Source organism: Aplosporella prunicola (assembly GCF_010093885.1).
Source record: "Aplosporella prunicola CBS 121167 unplaced genomic scaffold K452scaffold_6, whole genome shotgun sequence".
NCBI lineage: Eukaryota > Fungi > Ascomycota > Dothideomycetes > Botryosphaeriales > Aplosporellaceae > Aplosporella > Aplosporella prunicola.
Window position 1 is genome coordinate 316,635 of NW_022983534.1, and position 26,198 is coordinate 342,832.

The window sequence follows — 26,198 nt, forward strand, 5'->3', positions numbered from 1 at the left end:
AGAGAGAGAGAGAGAGGGAGAGAGAGAGAGAGAGAGAGAGAGAGAGAAGAGGAGGAAAACAAGCAACGAACCAAGCACGCAATCCCTAGAATAAAACCCAATCACACAAACCAAACCAAACCTCTCACCCAGCCCTAACCCCGCAAAAGCGGCGCGTACCTACATATCGCCCACGTGCCTTAGCCGCCATCTCAGCCCTGTCGCCCGCAGCGGCGCAGCGGGCGGGCCGGTCCGTCCGCGTGGCCCCCCAGCCCGTTAGGTACTCTACTCCACATACGAGTACCTAGGTACGAGTAGATGCGGTCACATCGCACGCAAACCTACTGCACCCCCTAACCAAAATAGCATGACTTCATTGATTTGGCCCATCTACCGTCCCGGTCCTAGCTACCCTACCTACCATACCTGCCATACCTGCCATACCCACTGCCTCGATCCCAACGCCCACCGTCCACCGTCCACCGCCTACCGCCCTTCGCTCGCTTCACTCCTCCCACCACCCCACCGCACACGTACCCAGCTCCCCCGTCCCCTTTAGCACGCCTTCCACTCCCTCCCTTCTGCGCTATGCTATATACACGAACCATACTGCTCACTCACTACTGCTGCCGCCACTGGAGCGTCATCAGCATCAGCAAAAGCAGCAGCAGCACCGGCATCGCCAACTGGATAGGTAGGTAGTCTGCCGCAATGCAATGCTCCATGCTCCATGCCACGCCCGCCGCCCCCGTGCCGCCCAACCTAAACTGAACCAAATCAAATCCATGCCATGCGAGAATCATTGCGTCCCATCATCCCGCATGTGCATGTGCAAGTGCACCGTGGCTGAAGGCACTGGACCCGCTCTCTCAAAGTCTAGGTTTAGTCGAGCGCGCCCCTCGTTTCGTTTCTGCTGCTGTGTTGACCGTGCCTGCCTGCCTGCCCGCCTGTCTGTTTGCTCGTGCGCGCGGGCAGCGACCAGCTGGGGGGGGGGGCAGGTGAATGAAAGAGAAGGAAGGAAGCGGGGAGTGTAATTGAGAGAGAGAGAGAAAGAGGAGACAGACTAATATCGCGGCAGTGGTGAGAGCGAAATCCAAATGGCCAACCCCTGTCTGTGCTGGCGTAGAAACTTTGTTTCTTTCTTTGATGATGGCGCCTCCTTCCTGGCCATGAGCATGGCAGCAGCAGCAGCAGCAGCGTGCCAGGCCGGCCGAGGAAGTGAGACAGAAGCTTGCTTACGCCACCGCACTGGGGCTAATGAAGAAGAAGAGAAGAAAGAGCTCGTCAAAGCCGGCACCTCATGCGCAAAGGGAGGGGACAACGCCGGGTATCAAAAAAATCGCATCGATTGAGAGAAAAGAAGCCATGCGCTTCGCTTCGTTTTGTGGGACAACTTGGCGTCGTAGCTTTTTAAACCTGCGCGTCTGGTATACGTTTCCGTACGTGGCGTGACAGAAGTAAAAAAAGAAACCTCGGACTGCTGCTACGCTACACAGAGATAAATAGAAAAAGAAGAGGCCTCCGTATCAGTCGAGCATGATGACTTCGGGACCGTGTTCCTTTTGCATCTGTGCCTGCCTCTGCATCTGTGCTTGCTGTTGCCGTTGCGCGTTCTGTTGCGCTTGCGTCTGCTGCGTGGGCTGGGGCTGTTGCTGGGCTGCATGAGCCGCAACTGCATCCTCCCCGCCCGGAGGCGTTGGAAGCGCGTATTGCCTGACCACCTCGTCAAGTTCCTTGATTGCCTCCTCGATTCCATCTGGCTTGGCCACCAGGCCACTCCTGACGCCGTGCCGTTTTCCTCTATCCAGCCGGAAAAATTCCTTGAGTGCTGAAACAAACTCCGGTCTGCGATTTTGTGCGTTGGAAGCCGTGTCGTTGACGTGCCACAGCAGTTCATTATGGTGAGTCCGCAGCCGGACGTCAAACGTGCAAGGTGGATTTTCATACGTGACGCGATACCAGTCGAAGCCGCGAGGATGAATGTGTGGAGTTGAGGTAGAAGCCTTCTCGATTGCGTCGAATACGGAGAGCAATGGAAGTGTAGGACAGAGAACCCGTGCGAACATGACAAAGCTCTTACTGTCCTGTCTGTTCAGGATAGCGGTAAGGTATTGGGCTATGCGTCGGTGTGGGTTGTTCGGCTCAATGGCAAGACGGACAGGTGCGCCGTCTTGGAAGCTAATGTCCACTTGGTATTGCCCAGAGTAACGGAAAACCAATCTGGAAAGGCTGACACTGGTGCAGTGCAGCTTCTGCTGCTTGACAACGTCGATGAAAGTCCCGAGACGTTCGATACGCCTCAGTCGGTTGACAACCTTGTCCATGAATGACTCTCCGAAAGCCGTCCTGAGTGTGACGATAAATGTACCATCAGTGTTGAATGAGACATCGTCATCTTGTGATGACATGAGCCTGAAGTCCACGCCTCCCTTGAGCATCTCACCCCGTACAAGATGCACCACGCGGCCTTGTTTGCTCTCAAAGCCGTAATGGTGCAGCTTAAGAACCTCGCCTGCCCATTTACTGTCTCCAACCAGCCCGCTGGTTTTGATGTAGAGGGTAGGCATGCATGTGCTCGTGATGTGAGTGCTGCCGGCTTCCGATGCAATAGAAACCTTCTCCCTACGCAGCGTGTGTTGGACGCGCATATGCGTGAGGTCCCTGACTGCAATTGCAAATGAAACTTCTGCAACTGCCAAGCGCTCGAGAGCACGAAGAAAGCTCTGTGATATTGACTGCTTTTTGGCAAGTGTAGAAGTCCCGAGAAGCGGTGCCGCTTGGCTGATGGCGTTGCCGACGTGAGGTTCAACGCTACACATTGTTCGTATCAGCAGATGTGTGGCATACTCCCAAAAAATCCTCATCTTGACTATGCAAGTCTAATAACAATAGAAGAAAAACAACTTACAGTTCACAAAGCCACCAGTTTTCACCGCCAAGGTTGATGGTTACTGCTATCACCCATTTTGACTTCCAACCTTGTCCACGGTAGAAGCTCTGCGTAATAACCTTCTGTCCTGTAGCGGCGGAAGTAGCGTCTGGCTTGATGTTTACATGACGTAGCAACGTCCATCCAGCATTTTCAGCTTGTTTTTCGATTTGCACACGGAGGTTAGCGCACAGTTGTCTCTCGATTCGAAGAGCAGCCTCAGCCGCTATATCCTTCAAGTAATTAATTTCGTACTCTGCCTGGGTAGATCGAGCAGTCGAGGGGTATATCGATAGTCTCCCAGACACATAATCGATTCTGATTTCAGTCGGCTGAGACGAACTTCCGTGTCTTATGGTAAGGCTGCAGTCAGTCGGTTCTTCGGTCGAGATTGCAAGATGCATGGGAAGCTTCGCAGTTTCGCTTGAGGGAGACAGCTGGCTTCGTATCGAATCCAAGATGTGAGTCGTATGTAGCGCAATGACCGATTTCAGGATTCTCTCCAAAGATAAATCAGTCCAATCAACCGCGAGCTGAAAATCTTCAACGAGCACTCCTTTGCGCGTCCAGCGAATGGCGAGCCGAGGAGGCTCGGGCCCGCGCCAGGATGCCTTTCCATTTTTGGGCTTGCCGCTTGCGATGCCAATTTCGATCCAGCTCTTGGCGCCCGGTTGATCGACCCAGTATTGCACAATCAACGATCGGTGTACCTCTTGTATATATAGGGTATTGGACCATGTTGTGCGACTCAATTCCTCGGCCTGTTTCTGCAGTGTCTTGATCTTGTGGGTGAGCACGAAGCCATGTAGCCATTTATACAGTCCACTCAAGCCTGATTTCTCCAAGACAATGTTTGCATGGGGCTCAACAAAGTATCTGAACCAGTCGTCAGGAACCTCGGGCTTTGGTGTGAAAATGAATCTCAAGTCGACAATGAAAAATGGAGATGCAGGCTCTTCGTCCGCTATTGAAACATCCAGCTCGAACTCTGACGGTACTCTGAATGTTGCGCGGCCTGACGAAATCGTCCAGTCCTTCATGTGTCGAGGCAGTTCCTCGTGCAGATTGATCCGGATGGACAACAGAGCATTAACGTTCTGCACCGCCTTGAGCATTTGCTGGGGAGTAAGCGGATCGGGAGGAAGATAACCCAAATCCGGCATCCAGGGAACCTTGCCAGTGCTAAGAACTTCCAAAGCTGTATTCAAATCCGGGTTTGGCGCTTTCATGGTCTGAGTGTTGATCTTCAGCTGACCCATCAACAAGGACGCATTTGTATAATTGTCCAACTGCGCATGCATCCAGCCTTGCAAGTCGATCATTCTGCTGACTTCCTCGGCTTGGCGGCTCCATTTCGACAAGACCAAAAGCTTCACGTATTTTTCTCTTTCACCCCAAGCCCAGTTCAGCATCAACGACTTCTTCTCGTCATTGGTTGCAGACGATGTACCGGCTCCATTCGTCATATTATGGCCGTTGACACCGTTGATCATTGGATTCGTTGGTGTAATTTGAAGTTGCGCCATACGATCTAAGAGCTCCCCAAACCCATTGCCCGTCTCTTGCGCGACACGACCTACGAGCTTGCCAAAGGGTCGAAAGTTTTCCGTGATGTGAGCGAGTTCGGGTGGAAGTTGATCTAGATTCGCAGCAGGGGATTGTAGCGATGATGACGACGTCGCGCCGTTGGTAAAGGGCCTGCCGTTCATCTCCGATGGACCATCCAGCTGGGGCAATGCTTTTTCGCCGTTGACCTTGGCCGGCGCGCCAGATGGTGCTGCCGACGGCCTGTCATCATGCCTGCCCGCGCCGGCGCCTTGTACGCCATTCTGATCCATGGAGATGATGCCTGGCATACTCCTCCCCTTCGCTCCGTCGGCTCCGTCGCCGCAGCTCCCCTTCACCCCCACAGTCGTCCCCTTCCTCTCACCGTCTACTATGCGCTCTGCGAACGAGATGTTGAGAAACGGTCGCTGAATTGCCGGCGGCGGACAAAGGCGGGCTCGGTGCTGAGGAGACGAGTGGGGCGGGCTCGGTCAATCGGCGTGGTTGCGCGTGGTCGTGGGTGACGAGGTGAGGGTTGTGGTGGAAAGCGTATGCGCCGGGCAGAAAGTGGATCGGCGCGGCCTTTGTCGACCGTCGGGCTCAGCAGCGGCGCAATCGGTGACTTGGGGCGGTTTGCGGCGAGTCGCGGTGGATTGAGAAGACGGGTCGGGTGGGCGATTGCACTGGGGACGGGGGTAGCGGAGAGAGCTGGCAGATAGACAAGAGGACGCGGAGAGGATGGGAGAGGTGACGGGCGGCGGCGGCTTTCTTGGCGCTGGATCGGAACGCGGAACGGGAAAGCCAACTCTCGCTACGCGCGCCTGCCAAATGCCGTTCAAACAAAAGTGCGACAACGCGCTGGGCGCTCTGGAGGGAATGCGGCAGCTGTAGCTGGGGCTTGCACCCTGATGGGGCCGTCCATGGCCAGCGTGAAAGCGTGAAAGCCACGCCCGCGCCCGCTAGAAGGGACATAAGAAGAGCAGTTTCCTCTCAGCAGGCCGGAACAAGGCTTGCCAGCCCATTCTAGGTGCTGCATGCGGGGAAGACCCCCCAATGTCAATCTTGCGCCGGAAACAGAGAGCGACGAGTTGTTGCACAGCCCGGCCGCCGCTCCTGCTCCCACGCTGCCCAGCCCGGCCGGTAAGGCGACAGCTGCGCGTGACGCCCCTAGCAAAAACCAAACAATGTGCATCTGTTTCTCTCCCTTCACCAGCATGGACTGCCCCCCTCGGTGTAACTAGCTCTGACCTCGACCCTGCCTATCACGCGAAGAAGCTATGGTACCGCGGCATCCAGAGCCCACGTCAGAGCCACCGCCGCCACGCCCGCGTTTCCCACGTCAATCGTCCACCTTCTCCAAGCGATCCTTTGCTTCCTCTTACGGCCACGAAGCCGATGACGAGCGCTCGCCCATCATGGGTCCCGATGCTGACTATGGCCCCGTCCGCCCCCGCTACCCCGACGAGGACACCAGCCTGACGTCCCGCAGAGAGCTGTCGGGCTTCTATATCTACGGGTGGGCTGCCGAGGTACTACCTATTGCGCTGTAATGTCTGTCAAGATGAAGCTGGCTGAATAGCGACAAAGGTCTTTGTAGTCTGTGGTGTTGGTAAATGCCTGGCCCTTCTCTCCCCACCGTCGTCGAGTGTCGCGCGCTTTGGGTCCGACTACGGCGCCGTGCAGCGTACAGATGCTGTATAACGAGTCCCCGGCCGGCCCACCGCCTTCGCCTTCCCTAAAGATCGCCAGCACCCCAGCTGAGGTTCCCCTAAACTAACGTCTTTAAGGCTCCTTTATCCCCATCACGCTTGAGCAACTTGCCCGCGAGCGCGGCGTGCTCCTATCAGACAGGAAGACGCCTTGCACAAGCCTCATCGACATACCCGATCCGCCAACTGCAGCCTCTCCGCCTTCCGATTCCGTACAATGCGTTGTCAATGTGCTGGGTGTCGAAATAAACACCGCAAGCTTCGCCATGTACACGTTTTCAATCAGTGTCTTGATTCAAGCACTGCTGATCATCTCAATGTCTGGCGCGGCGGACCATGGCAGATATCGCAAGACCTTATTGCTCATATTCGCATTCGTCGGCTCGACTGCTACGATGCTGTTTCTCCCAATTGTCCCCAAAGTCTATGTGTTGGGCGCGCTATTGGCAATTGTTGCCAATACGTGCTTTGGTGCGTCGTTTGTGCTGTTGAACTCTTTCCTCCCCCTCCTAGTCAGGCATCACCCTTCCGCCCAGCAAGCGTATATAGACCCTGATGAGGATCCCTATTTCGAGGAGGATGAGACGCGGTTAGCAGAAGAAGAGCCTGTAGAGGAAGACGAACCAGTGCTTGAGGAAATTGATCGTGTGGACTCACGGACAGCTTTGATAAGAGCTTCAGGAACAGACATCACGGAGCCTCTGCCGAGATCCTCAGCTGTAAGTTTCCCTTGTATTGCGGGACACGAGGATTTTTGAATGAGTATCCGGGGAGACTGGAGACATGGCCTACGAACAGAGAAATTGGACCGAATTAATCACACAAAGCATTGTAACCCTCACTAACTCCCTTCCAGGCAACTTCAGAAGCACTTACACTGTCAACAAAGATATCGTCTTACGGTATCGGCATTGGTTATATTGCCGCACTTTTGGTCCAGACGTTTTCGATCTTTCTAGTCATTGCTATAAAGTCCACAACCTTCTCCCTCCGCCTGGTGCTATTCTGCATCGGAGCATGGTGGTACGATAACACAAGTAACTATCGCAATCGTTCATTTCATCACTGACGCGGCACTTAGGTTCATATTCGCTATTCCGGCAGCTTTTTGGCTGAAATCGAGACCTGGCCCACCTTTACGCATTGATACTAGTGGTGGTAAGGCACGAACGTGCTTCGCCTACTTTTCCTACTCCTGGAAATCTTTGGGAAAAACAGTCATGCACGCTCGACGACTCAAAGACATTCTACTGTTCCTTGGCGCTTGGTTTCTTTTAAGCGACGCTATTGCAACAGTCAGCGGCACGGCCGTCCTCTTCGCCAAAACATCGCTCGAGATGAAGCCGGCAGCAATTGCGCTTATCAACGTCATTGCGACGATCTCAGGCATCGTCGGTGCCTTTTCCTGGAGCAGACTGTCAATATTGATGGGCTTGAGACCTTCGCAGACAATACTGTGCTGCATAGGTCTGTTCGAAATCATCCCTATTTATGGCTTGCTGGGATACATCCCAGCAATTCGCAGACTAGGAGTTTTCGGGCTACAGCAGCCCTGGGAAATGTACCCGTTGGGCGCTGTCTACGGGTTCGTCCTCGGCGGACTATCTTCCTACTGCCGCAGTCTTTTCGGCGAGCTCATTCCCCCGGGATTCGAGGCGGCGTTCTATGCGTTGTATGCAATCACAGACAAAGGATCCAGCGTCTTCGGCCCAGCAGTTGTGGGTGCGATTACTGATGCGACTGGAGAGATTCGTCCGGTAAGGACTGCACGTGAAATTTCATATATCTAACGTCAGCTGACAGCATCAGGCTTTTTGGTTTCTTGCGGCTTTGATAGGCCTTCCATTTCCGTTAATGCTGGCAGTCAATGTGGAGCGAGGCAAGTACGATGCTCTTGCCTTGTCCGAGGACTTGAACGGGAGTGAGGACGGGGCGTGCAACGAACAAGGAGACGGCGATGATCTTTTCAGATGGAGTAGGACGGAAGATCAGGCGCGGCCGGGAGATGGTAGCCGTTGAGCCGGCAGACGTGCTTTGGTGGCATGGATTGGTAAGCCACATATGATAGTCATGCGCCTGTGGTCAATAAAACAAACTGCATGTCACCGAGTTGGAAAAAGAACAGATTTCAGTAATGACTGAAGGGACGGCCCCATGGAATGGAGGACGGCAGTGCCGTAGATCCACTAGGAGTACGACCCAAGGCATTGCTTTTGAAGGTGGCGGCAGTCGTGGTTTCTTGGCGATGTAGGTAGGTAAAGCGACGACGGGCGATGATGGCAAGAGGGCATGCGCGTCGAGAAAGAATGACCTGATTCCGCTGCGACTTGGATTAGTAGATACAGCACACGGTAGTTAGCAAGCAGACCGTCCGCCTCGGCGATGCGGTGCGGCGGCGGCGGTTCACGGTTCAGGAACTCGGGAAGGCGTTCAGGCGGACCTTGGGGGCGCGTCAAAGCTCTGTGGCACCCAGCCCGCCGTGCCAAGCTGGACCGATGCAAGCTGTCCTCTACCTGCCGCTTTATAATATATAACGCCGCCCCTTCTCTACACTGGATAGTCTACACTTTTCCTGACTCTGCTCATCTGCTCCGCACAGTCAATTGCAAGAATGCGCAACTTCAGGAACGCCGCTCTTGCGAGCTTGCTCGCTCTCGCCTCCGCCTCGGACGTCGTCGAGCTTAGCAAGGACACCTTTACCGACTTCGTCAACACGAATGACCTCGTCCTGGCAGAGTGTATGTCTCTCGACCCCATTGTGCCATGCCGCCTCCAGCTAACACTACCCTCACGCAGTCTTTGCTCCATGGTGCGGTCACTGCAAGGCGCTTGCGCCCGAGTACGAGGAGGCTGCGACGCAGCTGAAGGAGAAGAACATCAAGCTCGCCAAGGTCGACTGCACTGCGCAGACGGAGCTTTGCCAGAGCTTTGGTGTTGAGGGTTACCCCACCCTGAAGGTCTTCCGTGGCGAGGACTCCCCCTCTCCCTACACCGGCCAGAGGAAGGCGGACGCGTACGTTCTGAGATCAAAGTAGCTTGGCTCTAGCATGAAGCGCTGACCGATTACACAGGATTGTCTCGTACATGACCAAGCAGTCGATGCCCGCCGTCTCCACCCTTGCCAAGGACACCATCGAGGAGTTCAAGACTGCCGACAAGGTTGTGCTGGTTGCCTTCTTCGACAAGGACGACAAGGCCTCCAACGAGACCTTCACCTCGGTCGCCAACGGCCTCCGCGACGAGTACCTGTTTGGCGCCATCAACGACGCCACCGTGGCTAAGGCCGAGGGCGTCAAGCAACCCGCCATTGTTTTGTACAAGTCGTTCGATGAGGGCAAGGACGTCTTCTCTGAGAAGTTTGACAAGGAGGCTATTGAGCAGTTCACCAAGACTGCTGCTACGCCGCTTGTTGGCGAGGTCGGCCCCGAGACCTACGCTGGTTACATCAACGTACGTCACACTGCGACTTAGAATTGCTGGCATTCACTAACTTTTGCAGGCTGGTATCCCCCTTGCCTACATCTTCGCCGAGACCGCCGACGAGCGCGAGGAGCTTGCCAAGGAGCTCAAGTCCGTCGCTGAGAAGCACAAGGGTGCTATCAACTTCGCCACCATCGACGCCAAGACCTTCGGTCAGCACGGCGCCAACCTCAACCTCGAGGTCGGCAAGTGGCCCGCCTTTGCTATCCAGGACACCACCAAGAACCAGAAGTTCCCCTTCGACCAGGACAAGAAGATCACCAAGAAGGCCATTGGCTCTTACGTCGATGACTTCCTTGCTGGCAAGGTCGAGCCTAGCATCAAGTCGGAGCCCATTCCCGAGAAGCAGGAGGGTCCCGTCACTGTTATCGTCGCTCACTCTTACGAGGCTGAGGTGATCAACAACGACAAGGATGTTCTCGTCGAGTTCTACGCCCCCTGGTGCGGTCACTGCAAGGCGTAAGTTTAAATGATCTGTCATTCACGGGCAACTAGCTAATTTTGCATAGTCTGGCTCCCAAGTACGAGGAGCTTGGTGCTCTCTTCTCCAAGAACCCCGAGTTCGCTGAGAAGGTTACCGTCGCCAAGGTTGACGCCACGGCCAACGACGTTCCCGACGAGATCCAGGGCTTCCCCACCATCAAGCTCTTCCCCGCCGGCAAGAAGGACAGCCCTATCGACTACAGCGGCTCGCGCACCGTCGAGGACCTCGCCAAGTTCATTGCCGAGAACGGCAGCCACAAGATCAACGCCTACGAGGCCGAGGAGGCCGCCGCCGACGAGTCGGACATCCCCAGCCAGGCTCCCGCCGCCACCGAGAAGGCCAAGGAGTCAGCCGCGAGCGCCAAGGAGGGCGTCAAGGAGAAGGTCGCCAACGCCGCCGAGAAGGTCAAGGAAGCCATTATCGACGAGGAGGACATTGAGGGCCACGATGAGCTGTAAACGGGGTCAAAAAAACACTGAACGCGGCGAGAACATTGCCGCGTGATTGAACGAAGCGTTTGAAATGAATTTTTAGGGTCTGGCTACGCTGTTATACGGTTTTTTGGTGCTTTCAAGCATGGTTAAGGCAAAAAGCCTATTCGAGGGACAGAAACTATTTTGACTGAGTACTACTGTGTTTCTGGTCATGTTTTGCAAACGAGTCTTTGGATTCTTCCGTCTGTCTGTCTGGTCGCGTGCGCTGCTGCTTCTTGATCGGTCATGTTGTATGCCTTCACCTAATGTCCGCCATCATTGTTGTGAGTTCCCAGCCAGCGCTGACCACCTATGATTGGATGAGTGGAAGCATGGTTGAGTCGAGAGGCTTGCTAACTGGTGGAATACCTGACCACTGTATAGGTAGGCAGGTAGGTAGTAAGGGAGAATATCACTGCAGTCCCTCTTGCAGTGCTGGTATCATCATAGCCCGGTAGGTATTGTACTGCTTTCTTGGTCCGGTACTTCTTCACTTTTACTCTAGGTAGGTAGAGCAGTCTCCTTTAGATAGGTAGGAGGAGAGCTCTACCTGCCTGTCTGCCTAGGTAGGTACCTTGGTAGTTACCCGCCCCGACAACCCTTCCTCCTCTATCATGCTGCCGGTTCGGCTTGTCCTAATCTCCCTCGAGTGAGTAGGTAGGTAGGTAGGTAAATACCTTACTTACGAGTGTGGACATGAGGCATACCTATTCGTAAGGTGCTTATGCCAGTGCTACCAGTGTTGGCTCTTTACAGCCATCCCCACAGCGGTGTAGAGCGTTGTAGGTATGTTTGTGTTAGGTGACGTGGGCTAGAGGTATTCACGTAGCCATACTAGTTAGTTAGTCCAGAAGGATTTTCTAAGCTGTTTTAGTGGTCGCGGGTGGAATCGAGTTGTTCTGCGCTGGGTAGATTGTATGGTTTAGTTTTGGTTTTATTTTGGAAATGGAGATAAATGACGATGCTGGTGTTCTATCATAACGCAATTTTGCTTTTCAGCAGAATGTCCTGCTAGGGAGCGCTATAATTACCCTCCTCTATAATCGGAGTTTCTCACTTAGCCGGGCCTGTTTTTCCCTTCTGCATTTATTGTTCTATCTTAAACAGCACGTAAATGCATATATATATCATTGTTATTACCCAACTCATTTCAAAGGTTTATATCTTGTTTCTATTATCCTGCACCATCTCTTCTATATCTCTCCAAATGTCGATAAACGCATAAAATAACTACTCATATAATAAGTTGAAGCCAGGAGGTCCTACTTCTTTTGAACTACGTGCGTCAGGAGCAATTTTCAGAAGGGTTTTGAGTACCAAGAATAACAGTAATCGAAGCCGTCTCCTCGAACAAGCGCAACGGCGCTGCAACATAGTTAGAAGATCTGCTGTGCTGGCAGACGTTGCGCTTCTTGGCTCGATGTCTTGGCGAGTGGTGGTAAGGGAGCATTGAGAAGGGAGGTGCTGGGTTCATGAATGTCGAGTTTAAAGCAGAGACAATGATGTTGTTACTTCGACTTGTTTGTGAGGTATTTCTGGATTACACTATTTGATACTTATCAGGGGCAGTATCTTGGATTTAGCTTTTTTGTCCCACCCGCGACCATTTAAAGGATACTCAATACCAATGGGAGAACGGAAACTAGGAAGGGAGTAGTATTCAGTGGCTGTGTGATGTCTTAAAGAGGGAGTAGAATCAGAATTCCAAGGTATGTCTTTAAACACAATACTCGGCACAAAGCAGCATCAGCGGTAACTTTTTAGATTGGCTCAATGTTATATACACCGGCATCTCTCCGCTCGGAGACATCTACGCACCCGCAGCCACAATGGCATTGCAAGTCGGATAGCGTTGTATCCGGCTCCCATAAGGAGGATGGCGATGACTTTACGCGGGTACCACTTGTCTTGTGCTCGAGGGCAGAGAAACGGCGAAGTGATGGAGACCTCGATTCAGGCTCCCTCAACGACGCCACTCCTAAGCGCTCAGTCCGACTTGGCAGCAGCCTGCGACTCCTCGAACTCGTTCTTCTCCTTGCGCCGCTGCGCAACGTCCCAGTTATACACGCGTGCCGTGGCGACTTCGAGCGTCTGGTTGAGAGGTTAGCCCCATGTCACAACACAACCGTGGCCATGAACAGCCGCCGCCGCCGCCACAACGCAATATGCGCGGCAGCTCGTCCATGTGTGTGTGTGTGTGTGTGTGTATGTGTGTCTACGCACCGTGATCTGCTCGCGTAGGAAATCCTGGTCCTCCTCGCAGTTGGCGAGGCTCTGCTGCGCCGTCTTGAGCTTCTGGTCCAGCAGCGTCTCGGCCTCAGGAATAGGGTACGACAGCATGACGTTTGCCTGCGCGATGTAAAACAAGCAATCAGCCTCTCCTCCTGCATCTCGCACATACACATACACGCCTCCAATGTGCGGTGCTGTGGTGGGTGGGAACTCACGCCAAGCCAGAGGTAGACCTCCTCCGTAGGCGGGATCTGCGCCTTCGCGTACAGCGTGTCGTTCAGCTCGAACGTCGTCTCGATGGGATCAGAGCCCGGCTACAAAACGGCCGCCCGCCATGTCTTAGCACTATTGCCCCTACTACGTAGCTCTATGCCGAAGCTGCCATACCTTGCGCGTCTTCATGAACTGCACCGTGTCCAGCGTCTTCTGGATGTCCGGGATCTTGTCCTTCAGGCCCGCGGCCCGGCGCTGCGTGTTGACCTCCATGAACTGGTATTTCCTGCCGAGCGCCGCGGGGGCGCGGACCCGTGAGTAAAGTGTGGATCGCGGGGCGCGGCGTAAGAGAGGGAGAGAGGGAGAGAGAAAGAGCTAGGGCGGGCAAGAGGGAGCAGCGTACGAGATCATCTCCTGGAAGCTCTTCAAGGTGCCCTCGACCTCGGCGCGCGAGGTGACATAGTCCTCGACCTTGTCGACGAAGGGCGCGAACGGAATGCCACGGGGATTGGTGGGCGCATCTTTGCTGGACGAGGCTGTCAGCTTGGAAAAGGCCCTGCATGCCTTCTGCAATGGATGCTCTTACCTAGACCCCGACGCGGTGGTTGCCATGGCTGCGAACTTGGTGCCTCCCGCGACACTTTCTGCCGCTGCGTCGTCACGGGCTCCAAGGCGGGATGTCTACGGCGGACCGACTTGATTTACGCGCGCACTTTTGCTACGGTGACCCACACTTCTACGGAACGCATCCCCACTTCTCTTTCACACTCCAACTACCCGGATACTTTCTCTCCCTCTCGCTCTCACCCTCGCCTCGGCTTACCTCTCTTTCCTCCTCACCACTTTCCCGCTTCCACATTCCTCTCTTCCCCGCCCAAGCCTGTCAGCCACATCCCAGCCCAAACACTCCCCAATTTCCCGCCGAGCCAGCGCAGCACCGGCGGCTGACCCAACACCCAGTCTAGCTTCTCTAACCTCGTCCTCTCAGCCTCGCCCACGCCCTCACCTCCGCTTGCAGCCTGGATAATCGCCCCCCTCACCGCGCGGAAGCGGCCGCCCCGCCCGCTGGGTCCCAGCGAGTGACGCTGATCCCAGCACCCCGGCCGTCTTCGTCGTGGTCGAGGTCGGGCTGTCATCCTTCCTCCCCGCTGGCGCCCTGCCGAGCCCCTAGTGCCTAGGCGCCGGACTCCGGTGGAGGAGACTCCGAAGGACACGAGGTGTGTCCTTAGCTGACTGCCTAGGTATCAGGCCATTTGCTGAGGCTTCGCGACGGTTGCAGCCGCGCCTGCCGCGCCGTTCCTACCCAAGTGCCGTGCCGGCCCAAGCTGTTGGAGTGCGATCGGCGCACAGGGAGGTGCGCATGCCCCGGATTCCCATGTGAGAGACTGCCTCTTTTGCTTGCAAGTTGGGGTTGTGGGAGAGTAAATTGTTTCGTTTCCATTGAAGCGGCTCAAACTTCTTCTGGAAAGATTATTTACAACACATAGACGAAAAAAAACACACCCAAAGCGCCACACTACCCAATCCTACCAAAACGCCTAAACAAGATCCCTCTACCGTGTACGTGGACGAGAAAGAAGACATAGGAAATAAAACGTTGTCAGGGCATGAATCGTCAGTGAAAGGAACGTGACCAGATCAGTGCCAGCGCCATATGTCCAAACCCTTTCACTGAAACGCCAGCCAAAGAAAAACAAAAAGAAGCAACAGTTGTGCTTCGTTCAAAGACCCAAGCCTTCCCTGATGAGCTTGCCGAGGGTTTCAGCCTAATGCGTTGTTAGTGATTGCTCAAGTCATTGTTAAAAAGATTGTGACTTACGTGCTCGTCCCTCATCATGGTGAAGTGGTTGCCGCCCATGACACCAAAGGCCATCTTCTCCAGTGGCACCAGCTGTGCCCAGCCATTGTCACCAAACTCGTGTCGGTTGTTGAGCAACCACGTCATGGGCGCAGGGTCTTCCTCTTCAGCTGGAGGTGGACGCGGGTCGTCCGGCTTGCCGCAGACGCCATCAGTGCACCAGATGGCGTATGTCTCTGGAGCCTTACCCTCGGGGAATGGTATGGGCTCATACTCCTTCAAGGCCTTGATGGAAGAGGCGAAGTGAGGAAGGAGCCAGCCAGGCGTCCCACCGGGTTTACCGGTGCCGAGGAGTCCGATGGAGTCGAAGAAGTGGTGGAGACGGGCTGGAAGCGGTGCCAGTGCTACAGGGCAAGGAGAGTCAAGTAGCAGCAGCTTCTCGATCTTTTCGCCCTGTGCGATGACCTGCTGGCAGACCTCGTAGGCGAGGACACCACCCGCGGACCAACCGCCCACGTAGTAGGGGCCTTCAGGTTGGCGGCGCCTCATCTCGGCGAGGTAAAGAGCGGAGACGCCCTCAACGCCACATGTGAAATCTTCTGGCTTCTTCATGAAGGGGCAGTTCAGGCCGTAGACTGCAAAGTCAGAGGAGAGAGTTGGAATGGAGATGTAGGAGGTCGCGGAACCCGAACCATCAGGCAGGAAGAAAAGCTTCTTGGTCGCAATCTTAGCGTTACCCTGAAGCAGAACAGAAGTTGCGGGAGGTAGCTTTGAGATATCAACGTTCGAAGACAGCTTCTGGTTGACTTGCTCCAACACCGGGGCCTTGGTAGTCTTGGGAGCCTTGGGAGGCGACTTCTTTTCGACCTTGGTCTGAACCTTCTCAATCTTCACCTCTTTCTGGGGCTTAGCGCGCATGCCCAAAGCATTTTCAATGTCTTCAATGGTGGCGTTGGTGACCAAGAAGGTGGAAGGAAGGTCGACGCCAGTCTTTTCACGCAGAGAAGACAGGATGGTGAGACTCATGAGGGAGTCCATGCCAAGTTCCGCTAGGTCAGCCTGGTCTGCGATCTCTGAGACTGAGACACCCATCTCCTCAGCGACAATCTGACGAGCAAGGCTGACACTGCCAGTGGTGACCTGACGGGTTTCTTTGACCTTGACCTCGACATAATCATCCTTACCGGATACGCTTGAAGCCGAGCTGGGAGCAGAGCTTGGGGCAGTGTCTGAGTCTTCTTCCTCATCAGGAGTGCGAGGGTCTGAAGATTCGGACTCAGTCGAGTCCTCCTCGGCCAGCGGTGCACCGCCATCATACTGAGAGAAGAACTTCTTCATCGAGCCCACGGTGGGATAATCGGTGAAGAGCGTCGAGCTGATTTCCAGGTCAAGGTCCTCACGGAACTTGGCAGAGATTGTGAGAGACATTAACGAGTCAACACCCATGTTCTCAAAGGCGGCGTCATCTACAAGCTCGGACATGTCCAGATCACACTCCTCGGCAATAATCTTCATCACACGAGAAGTGATGACATTGCCGGAAGCCTTTGGCGCCGCGGCCTTGACAGTCTTCTTGGTCACAGCTACAGCAGCCTTCTTTGGAGCGGCGGGAGCCTTGGCAGGCGCCGGTTTAGCAGTGGGCTTCAATGCAGGAAGAGCCTTAGGCGCAGCAGCGCCGGCTTTGTTGACAGGCGGCATCATGATGTTCATGACACGTCGAGGAATGTTTTGGAACTTAAGGCCAGCGACCAAACCGATAATCTCATCGCCCTCGAAGATGTAGACGTCACCCTGAGAGATGTTGCCGGGAGCGGGCTGCATTCTGACATAGGAGCGGTACTTCTTGTCAGCCGAAAGCTGCTTGGAGATCTTGATTGATTTCCACCCGTGAGAGATGTAGACACTGTTGGCAGAATCAACTAGGTCAGAAGCGTTGACGATGAAGCCAGAGATATGGGCAAGGGAGTCGATCCAGTATGGAGAGCAGTAGAACTCGCCATCGGCAGGGGTTGTTTGGAACTGGACCGCAGCAGTGGCCTCTGTTTGCTTGCCGTCAAGGATAACCTCCTCCATGCCACGGTAGGTGGGAATATAGTCGACGAGGGCCTGGAACAGCTTGTAGGCCATGCCACGCAGAACCTTGTGCGCGCCACCGTTCTGGAGCTTGTGGTGCAGGAAGTCGATCTGGCCCTGGACCATGAACTGCACACGCTGCCACTCCTCGCGCCACTCGTCAAGATCTTCGTACATGACAGTGGCCACAGCATGATCCTGAAGCGTCTTCCCTTGGGGCGTCACACTGCGGTACTTGAGTAAGACCTCCTTAGTCTCTAGGTCAGCCTCAGCCTCAAGTTGGATGTGTTGACCTTCAGGTGCAGGAGGAACATCGGCGATCAACACCTTGAAAACTTCCATCTTGCAGACGTTGTATCCTACAGGTGCGGCACCAGGACGAAGCTGCTTATACAAGTAGTCCGCGGCTGTCATGGCCATATCAGCATACAGCGAGGACGGGCACAGAGCACTGCCGTTGACAACGTGGCCGCTGACAGCCTTGTAAAGCTTGGGCTCGGTAAGATCAGTCTGAATGACTATCTTGCCCGAGTTGGCATGAAGCTCTTCCTTGACGATACGCTGACAAGCGGTAGTCGAAAGCTTGGATTTGATCTCAGCAACTTGCTGAGGAACCTCTTTGGCAACAGCCGGGGCTTCGCCCTTGGTAAGGCACCAGTTGTTGTGGTAGTCAAGCCAGTAGCGTTTGTTGTCGAAACTGTATGTAGGCAGCCTGAGCAACTCGTGCGCATCATTGAACTCTTGGTGGTACTCGTTGAAGTCGATTGGAACACCAGCCGTGTAGAGAGTGCAAAGACTGGTGGCAATCGTCTTCCAAGGGTCCTCATTGCGGCGAAGAGAAGGAGCCGTCAATGGTGCGTTGCTGAGAGAGGACTTCACCATACCAGAGCAGACAGGGTGAGCGCCGACTTCTAGCCAGACGGTCTTTTCGTCAAAGGCGTTTTGCTCCTTGCCGTTGGCCAGAGCCGTCCAGAAGTTGACAGTCTCACGAGCATGTCTGGCAAGATAATCTGGGCCAATGATGCCGGCCTCACGGATGACCTCACCAGTCAGAGGAGACAAGACTGGCACAGTGGGCTTGTTGTATGCAACAGAGGCAGCAACCGCCTTGAAAGACTCAAGGATAGGCTCAACCTGAGCGGAGTGGAAGGCAAACGGCACCTTCAACTTGGTCGCCTTGAAGCCTCGTCCACTGAGCGTCTCGTTAACGGCATCGACGATATCCACCGTCCCGCAAAGAACAGTCTCTTCAGGTCCGTTGACGCAGGCAACTTCAAGCATCTTGGCGCCCAGAACTTCCGAGATAGACTCCCGGCTACCCTTGACAGCGAGCATGCCGTGGGTGTACTCAGTGCAGTCAGCAACAAGGAGCTGTGCCCTACGTCCGACTAAGAGAATCATGTCGGCAGCGGAGATGACACCAGCGACGTGCAGTGCCGCGTACTCGCCTAGGCTGTGGCCAATGACAACAGCTGGCTTGACGCCCCAAGCTGACCACATGCGTGCGAGAGCAACTTGGATACAAGCCATTCCGAGTTGAATGACAAGCGGAGACAGAGTGGTGACATCAGTGCCATCAATGAGCGGAATGAAGGAGGGCAGATCCTGCATGCGAGCAAGGTTGTCAAGCTGGTCGATGTCGGCCCTGAACGATGGCAGGTCTAGGTAAAGCTTCTGGCCCAGAGCAGTGTATTGCGAACCTTGGCCGGTGAAAGTGAAAGCTGCCTTGGTGGCAACCATGGCGATGGGGCTGTAGGTGTCCTTCAGTTGGTCTTGGAGGGCATCCTTAACCTTGGACATTTCGTTGACTGCAACTATGACTCTGTAATTGTGTTGGATCCTACGCGCAGTTGTGGTATATGCAAGGCTCGGCAGAGTGGTATCAGGGTGTTCACCAATGTAAGTGATGAGGCTCTGGATGTTCCTCTTCAGGGAAGCAATCGAGCGTGCGGAAACAGCAACAACATGAGTGCATCGCGGGTCTTGGCTGACCGGCGCTTCTCTCAAAGGACCATCCTCGATAATGAGGGCAGTGTTACCGCCGGCAGCGCTGAAATTGTTGAGGAAGATCTTCCTCTTCTCGGCTCCTTTTCTGGGATAGGCAACCTGTTGCGTCTCAATATGGACGTTGCGCTGACCGAGGTCCTTGGGGAAGGTTTTGTTCATGACGCCTTTAATGCCAACATTAGCAGGGATGGCATTTTTCTCGAACATCAACATGACTTTGATCAAGGAGTTGATGCCAGATGCAGCTTCTCCATGGCCAATGTTAGCCTTGATAGCGCCCAGGTGAAGGGTCTGCTCAGGCTTCCGTTGGCGGTGACGAGGCGCGAACACATTCGTGACTGACGTCATCTCAATGCCATCGCCGGCCTGGGTGCCAGTACCGTGCATCTCGACGTAGCTGACATCATGAGCATCGACGCCAGCGTTAGCAAGAACGCGCTTGTACAAGACCTCCTGGGCTCCAGCGTGGGGGTGAGTGATGGAGACAGCTTCCGCAGAGTGGTTCGTTGCGGCACCAAGAATACAGCCGAGAATGTTATCCTTGTCAGCAATGGCATCTTCGTACCGCTTCAAGACGACTGAGCCACAGCCGTCACCGCGGCAGTAGCCGTCAGCGTCATTGTCGTAAGTCTTGCAAGATCCAGTCTTCGAAAGGAACTGGCCTTTGCTAAGACCAGAGAAAATGTCAGGGTTGGTAAGAACGTTCAAACCACCGGCACATGCAGTATCGCAGTCTCCCGCCCAGAGCGAGGTGCAAGCCAATTGAATGGCAGCAAGACTCGAAGAGCAAGCGGTGTCAATACTGAAAGAGGGCCCGGAGAATTTGAAGTAGTAATTGATGCGGCCTGGGGCGAACGCGCGCACACCTCCAGTGATGAAGTATGTGTCGACGTTTTCAGCCGCGTTGATCTCACGCCAGTCGTCTGATGTCTGACCGTAAAAAGTACCGATACGGTGAAGCTTCGTGGATGGAGTACGGTTTGGCACGTAGCCAGACATCTCCAAAGCTTCGTAAGCAGTGACGAGGGCCAAGCGTCCCATTGGGTCTGTCTGGGCGGCTTCGCGCGGCGACATGTTGAAGAAGCGAGGGTCGAAAAGACCAGGTTCTTCAATGAAGCAACCGTACGGAGTATGACTCTTGTTCTTGCCCTTGCCCGAAGGATCGCAGTGGGCCTTGGCGTCGAATCGATCAGGAGGCACCTCACGGTGGACGTCCAGGCCCTTCTCAAGCAGAGTCCAAAGTTCTTCGTAGTTAGCCGCACCAGGGAACCTCCCGGACATGCCAACGATGGCAATCTTGTCGTTTTGCGTCCGACCAGTACCTTCTGCCATGCTTTGGATCCAGGCGGTGTAATCCTTGCCGGAGATGGCAGTCTGGCCACCAGCCTTAAGCGCCGAGGCAAGACTGTTTGCAATGTTGGTAACACCGATGGCAGTGACTGAGCACTCCGATTTGCTGAACTCAGTGACCTGTGACACGACCTCCTCAAGTAGGCGATCCCATCTCACTGGCTCCTGCAGGACTTCGCTCAGAGCCAGCTCGAAGAGTTCAAGTGTGTTGGAAACGGTGTGGCACGTTCCGTTGCTGGCAGAGTGAATGAGGGACATCGGGCGATATTGCAGCAGAAGGTGACGCGCCTCCCTGTCCAGAATGCGATCGATATCGGCTTTGCTATGCAAGTGCGCAGCGTGGTACGGCGCGTAAACTGGGATTGCCACCCGGCTGTTCTTTTTCAAGGCTTCCGATTCCTCAAAAAGTCGGCGAGTGGTCGATGGCGGTCCACTGATGGTGACAGCCATTACACTAACGGCGCTGACCCACGCCTGGTTTGGGATTGGAATTCCTTTCTCTTGGTGGAAGTCGGCCAACGCGTCCTTGGCTGACTGTTCGGAAGTGCCCGCGACGATTGTCGACCAGCATTGTTGAGACTCGCCGGGATACTCCAGAGCATATTTTGCCGCTGCCACACAAGTTCCCGCCCTGAAGGCGATGCGAACGGTTTCGATCGCAAGAGGGAGCAGGTCGCTCAGAGACTTGGCCGAGGCGACTGCTGCAGCTGCAAGGATACCAGTGCACAGCCCAAGCACCCTAGTATTCGAAGGGACCGGGATTTCAGTTGGGTGCTCGGAATAGTACCTGCACAATCAGTCAAATGATCATCTGAGCGGTTTTTCTTTTCTTTATATGCACTTACCCGATGTAGTGAGCAAGCTGAGAAATGGTGACTAAGCAGCTTTCCAACTGCGGAATTTTCATGCCCTTCTCATAATAGCCCTCAACCAGCATGGAAACGTTCAAGAAGTCCGGAAAGTTGTCTCGCTGGGAGCGAGGTAGGCGCTTGATCTCATCTCTGAGAACGACACCTGTACGCTCGATGAAGGTCGAGAGTAGAGCGTTGTCCTTCCTCAACACCGCCTTTCGCAACAACGGGTACTGATCAGCCGTCTGATCACCGAAAATGAGGATGTTCATGTTTGCGGATGCCGAAGTCTATCGATTATGAAAAATTAGGTCAAGGAAGATCTATAAGATACTGGGCCAAATCCGACTATCAACTTGTGAGCCGTTCAAGCTGATAGGGGTCGAGTCCAGGGAAGCGGATGCAGAAATATATCAATGAGGTAGGGAGCAGGTCAGTCTCTCATAGGCAAGGTTTGACTAGCACCCAAGAAGGTAGTATCAAAGTGGAATGCAAAAGACGAGGGTGACGGGCTGTCCGAGGGACCAGAGCGGTACTGGGCTGGTATGCTTCTTAAGTAGGCCCTCTGGGAGAGCCCCTCCTCTAATATAAGCGGCAACATCTCTTCCATGGTGGGTGAAACTGCAAGCCTGTGCTTAGACCGCTGCCATCACACGGCTAGCGCCTCCCCCCCCGGAACGTCTGTGCCATCGAGCATGCCGAAGATGCAGTAAGTCCTTGACGTGAGGAATAAACCCGGTATGCACCAAAGACGATTCTGGTTGGCGCGAGGCTAAAACGGTGGCGTTGCAGGGCCGGTAAGCAATGTCGCTATTGTTAGGACAAACCTCACTCTACCATGAGGTTTGTGTAGGTGCCGTCACGACTTGTCGGACATTGACAGGGGTTGCGGGTCTCCTCCCGGCTGCTGGGAATGTCCCACCGTCCGTGCAGCCAGCACTCCCAGACACATGAACAGCTTCACTTGCAGCGTGATCCTAGCTCTTGCAGGACTCCAGCGCATGGCAAGCCTGCCATCCAACTGCGTTGAGCGGTTCATGTGGTCAATGACCCAAGTCGCCCCACGAATGTTTTCGTCGACACCTCCCACGCTGTCGTTACACCCGCGACCCGCTAACGGTTGGCCGCCGTTTATCGAGGCCTGAAAGTCCAGATCTCGAGGCGTCTGAGGGACTTTGTGCATGCGCCATGATACACCTTACAGCCATCCCTCCTTTCGCGCAGCACGGCCCGCCAGCAATCCCGGCCCTGGGACCGGTCTACCCATGGCGTCGGTAGGATGTACGGAATCGGTCGAATACAGGTGCCCGCCTTGGCTGACAGTGGTCTTGATCGCATGTCGTGCGGTGCGGCGGGGGACACTGATGGGAACCGGCCGTTGGCGATCCGCACGCCAGAGCCTCAGGCTTACCTCAATCACCGTCAGCGGAGTCGAAACAAGGGAGGCGCCGGGCCAAATGCGATTAGCTCCGGGATACAGAGACAGGATGGGGTCGGGGTTGTGGGAAGGGCGGCGGTCCCTACGGAGTGGGGGGAAAGATGGACTGGAGATTAAGCGAGACACTGGCTGACTTGCACACATCATATCCAGCCATGCATCCTCGGCTTCACACACGATATACAAACCTCCGGTCAAGCCACCCGATGACGCTCGCCTGCAGCTGGCACACATCAATCAGCCTTGCACGCAGAGGCTGAAGGGCGTGCGATTTGTCGGTGGTGCGAACGGCTTAGCAAGCGGCATCATGGCAGTGCCTGAACCATGATCATGTCAGACGCTTAAAAAGATACTTTGATTCCTTTGGCGGGTTTTTTGGGGGCGTGTGATTCCCACGCGCTCTGCCGGCCAGGAAGGATGGTGAAGAAAAGTCAAACAATGTTTGACCAGAAAAAGAGAGACAGAGAGACAGACAAAGCAAAGGACCATGGCGCCCTGCAAGAGCATGCGCCACTCTAGGGCCTCGGATGTAGTTGGTTGCAGAGCCGTAGGCAGAGCGCAGGACGCGCTCCGTTGTTGGAGCTGATCTGCCCAGGGGTCCGAAACAGGAAGCATTGACGACGGCGGAACCCCATGATTGTCCGACGTCTTTAACGCCACCTCACCCATCGCAGCGTTTTGCGCAGCCCACGTTTGCCGCAATTAAGCGTTTCAACTGACGGTTGCATCTTCGGTAAGCTCTCGTAAGTTCCAGAAATTTACCGATTTCTCGTGCCAGCGCAGCCCCAACTCAGGTCCTCCCCCAGTAGCACCACGGCCGCAGTCATCGTGGCCTAGAATCATCATCGCCACTCAGCTTGATGAACGTGCCCTCCACCATTTTCCCCAGCTGAAGAGCAAACTGCTTTGCGGACTCCCCATTCTCCATGATCCCCCCCGCTGCTTCTCATCCCAGATCATCCCCGCAATGTCTCAACTCATTGTCCGTCCAGGCACCGCTCTCCCCTCGTTCAGGTGCAGATCCGCAAGCTCGTTGTGCGCCAGGGAAAAAGGGTCTCGGCGCTTGTCCCCTCTTGATCCATTGCTCGAGATAACTATCAGTGTTGTTGGGCCATGGCTTCTACCCTTCGGGCCAAGCTTTAACCAAAGGGGCCGGCGTGCCTTCAGCCGTGATCCCCTCTGTAAATCCTATGGACCGTCGGTTCTTTTTCGTCAAAAGCCTCTGCCACGGCGACTCCGGCACCGCAGTATGAACCGACCAGACCATGTCTTGATGGACCGCCAAGCCTGGGCCTTCTAAGCAATGCAATTGTTTTCTAGTCTGTGTTTCTATCTTTTGTCAGCTATCTTGCTACGGATCCCCAACTCAGTAGTACGGTGCCTGTTCCGTTCTCTGCGTTCATTTCAGCTGGCCCCGCATCGCTTGATGTCATGGTCTTTCGATGAGATGACATGAAGAAGCAAATGGTCAACGATCTCGACAGACAGATGCCACATGAAACTCACGAGCGAAAATTTTCACAAATGTTAACTCCAGCCATGGCTTCGGGTCTGCATGGTGGGGTATTCAACCAGTCACCTATGCGAGGGCTTCATTATTTTCACCAATCCAAAGAGGTTGCGCCATAGTATGCAAGACCATGCTGTCACTGCTGCCTTAGTTATGCAGCTAAGGACAGACTCGGTTCCCTACCGCCTGCGGTGCTACATCTGCATGCGGGGGTATTCAACAGACATTTGGCGGGTTCTTCGGCAATTCTACGTCCCTAGTGCGCTCTTGATTGACAGACGCTCGGACAACCACTGTGTTACGGTCCGTGGCTGCAGTATGCACGTCTTGATCCCACCACGATGGCGGCAACGCCGATCCAATTTCAGAATTGTCCAATCCTTCTCGTGATAGACTGCGAAAGACGTGCCTCGGGAAAGGCCCAGGCCCTGCCTTGCTCTTGTGAAGATAGAATTCCGCAGCAAGACAGCCCACCCCTAGCCAGACACCTCGCATAGCGTGAACACCCGCCGCCGGTTGTCTTCAATGCTCGACCACGGTATTGAGGGGATACCGGATTGCGGTTTAATAGCCCCACACAACCTTTCCGCAAATTTTAGCCAATCCATAACCCTGACTTTTCCTTTCCTCCGAAACAACCAACCTCAGTCTCACCACCCAACCTCCAGGATACTCTATAATTTTATCTCGCCTCCAATCTAGACTCCTGAGGCTTCCGAGAGCACGTTTTACAGGAAGTCTTGATGGTTAGACCAAGATGCTTATCAACAGTCATGGGCCGCTGGCCGCGCGGGCGTCAGCTTACAGCTGACCGCGGTCGGGCGACAAATCCCAACAACAGGTGACACCTTTTCCTGGATGCCCTGACGGGACGGCCCTTGCGAGATATCATGGTAGGAGAAGGCTCTGACAGATCGTCATTATGCCATAGGCCACATCTCCTGAGAATCGAATGGACTGATATCATCGAACTGACTTTAATTAGAAAGTTGACGAGTTCAGAAGCAAGCTACAAGGACCGCCACCTTGGGGGCCATGACCAAGTTGTTCTTGCTTCATTGATTGCGCTTGCAATGCAGCGGCGAGCCAAGGGCCCTCTATACATCACCTTTAATGAGTGGTCACTCACGGGAGGACATGTACGACCATCAATAAGCTACGACGTCAATACCCGACAACACATTGTAATAACGTTCTAGAGTGGTTAATTGTTACCATCTGCACGGCTATAGAACGTCCTCGCTGCAGTATGTTGCGTAGCCGGAACTTCGAGCGTTAAAAAAATGTCGGAACCCACACTGAAAGGCCATTCCCCCTCTCTCGACACCTGACGTCTTTGCTCGGCCGAAATCTCCTCGTCTGGAGTAAAACCTCCTCATATGGACTAAAGATAAGACGAAAGCTCCTGAACAACCCAGTCTTCTTTAAAGCCATGTTTAATTAATTTCTGGGAGGCCACCTCCAGCGCAAGTTCAGACATCAAGTCAGCGTCCTTCGTGGAGGGCATGCTTTATTATTATATCCGTCTTTTCGCTTGTTCAACAACATGACATTTAGTTGTCTATTTTTCACAGACTTTCAGCCCGTCTTACAGGGAATCTTTCTTTGCCATGGTCATTCCTGTCCTTTCCAAGTACGTCTTGATCCTCAGAAGAGGAGAGAAAAGGTGACATGTTGATCAAACGGGCTATGCTAGAGCTATAAGATTGAAGTTTTCAAACTACCAGTCTGCGTCCACTTGCCGTCTATTAACCTTGCCCGATCCAGGTCCTCTTCTCCAACTTCCTATCTATTTCTGAGAGAAAGCTCAAGCCTGAAGCTCATAGGCAGTTTACTGGACCCATACATTGTGCAAAATAGCCCATGGTTTTAGCTTTGCTCACCCGGGCCCCAGATACTAAAGTTAAGTAGACTAATACTTATATGCTGATTTTGGTCTCGTTTTCTAGCTTGGGTCAGCTTTCGAACTTCTATCTTAACATCAGCCAACACTGACCTAAATCCTAGGACCTTAAAGAAACGCGGGCAACTTTCTGGACTTGGATGATCTTACGTTTGTACCTCGCTTTTCTACCCTTAAACCTCACATGGTCGCAGTTGATGGTTTTACTTTCCATTCCCCTCGCC

The 26,198-nt window shown here is 54.2% G+C and overlaps 6 protein-coding genes across 6 annotated transcripts in view; 3 read left to right on the forward strand and 3 right to left on the reverse strand.

The window, feature by feature from the left end:
- Window positions 1-38, forward strand: part of K452DRAFT_316467 (glycoside hydrolase family 47 protein) — a 2,658-nt gene extending 2,620 nt beyond the window's left edge. Inside the window, exon 3 of the mRNA XM_033543971.1 lies at window positions 3-38. The gene's annotated coding sequence lies outside the window, so the exon portion shown is untranslated. The remainder of the gene's footprint in view (window positions 1-2) is intronic.
- A 1,467-nt stretch (window positions 39-1,505) lies between these two features.
- Window positions 1,506-4,617, reverse strand: K452DRAFT_222960 (uncharacterized protein; the record flags this gene model as incomplete). Its single annotated transcript, XM_033536586.1, has 2 exons — window positions 1,506-2,790; window positions 2,888-4,617. The coding sequence occupies 2 exons, from the start codon at window positions 4,615-4,617 to the stop codon at window positions 1,506-1,508; spliced, it is 3,015 nt and encodes a 1,004-aa protein (XP_033400195.1).
- A 1,113-nt stretch (window positions 4,618-5,730) lies between these two features.
- On the forward strand, window positions 5,731-8,181 carry K452DRAFT_295925 (uncharacterized protein; the record flags this gene model as incomplete). The annotated part of the gene is made up of 6 exons (XM_033541872.1): window positions 5,731-5,982; window positions 6,041-6,137; window positions 6,241-6,881; window positions 7,019-7,185; window positions 7,244-7,919; window positions 7,972-8,181. The coding sequence occupies 6 exons, from the start codon at window positions 5,731-5,733 to the stop codon at window positions 8,179-8,181; spliced, it is 2,043 nt and encodes a 680-aa protein (XP_033400196.1).
- A 468-nt stretch (window positions 8,182-8,649) lies between these two features.
- On the forward strand, window positions 8,650-10,725 carry K452DRAFT_142528 (uncharacterized protein). Its single transcript, XM_033535425.1, has 6 exons — window positions 8,650-8,900; window positions 8,959-9,175; window positions 9,234-9,612; window positions 9,662-10,101; window positions 10,152-10,464; window positions 10,531-10,725. Exons 1-6 carry the CDS (start codon window positions 8,774-8,776, stop codon window positions 10,582-10,584), a joined length of 1,530 nt encoding a protein of 509 aa, XP_033400197.1. The 5' UTR covers window positions 8,650-8,773; the 3' UTR covers window positions 10,585-10,725.
- A 1,620-nt stretch (window positions 10,726-12,345) lies between these two features.
- On the reverse strand, window positions 12,346-13,681 carry K452DRAFT_284804 (uncharacterized protein). Its single transcript, XM_033540012.1, has 6 exons — window positions 13,631-13,681; window positions 13,448-13,570; window positions 13,219-13,330; window positions 13,047-13,145; window positions 12,823-12,948; window positions 12,346-12,690 (listed from the first exon to the last, which is right to left on the reverse strand). The coding sequence occupies exons 1-6, from the start codon at window positions 13,654-13,656 to the stop codon at window positions 12,586-12,588; spliced, it is 591 nt and encodes a 196-aa protein (XP_033400198.1). The 5' UTR covers window positions 13,657-13,681; the 3' UTR covers window positions 12,346-12,585.
- Window positions 13,682-14,625: 944 nt separating this feature from the next.
- On the reverse strand, window positions 14,626-21,475 carry K452DRAFT_142631 (uncharacterized protein). The gene is made up of 3 exons (XM_033535426.1): window positions 21,118-21,475; window positions 14,864-21,059; window positions 14,626-14,810 (listed from the first exon to the last, which is right to left on the reverse strand). The coding sequence occupies exons 1-3, from the start codon at window positions 21,393-21,395 to the stop codon at window positions 14,766-14,768; spliced, it is 6,519 nt and encodes a 2,172-aa protein (XP_033400199.1). The 5' UTR covers window positions 21,396-21,475; the 3' UTR covers window positions 14,626-14,765.
- Window positions 21,476-26,198: the final 4,723 nt, after the last annotated feature.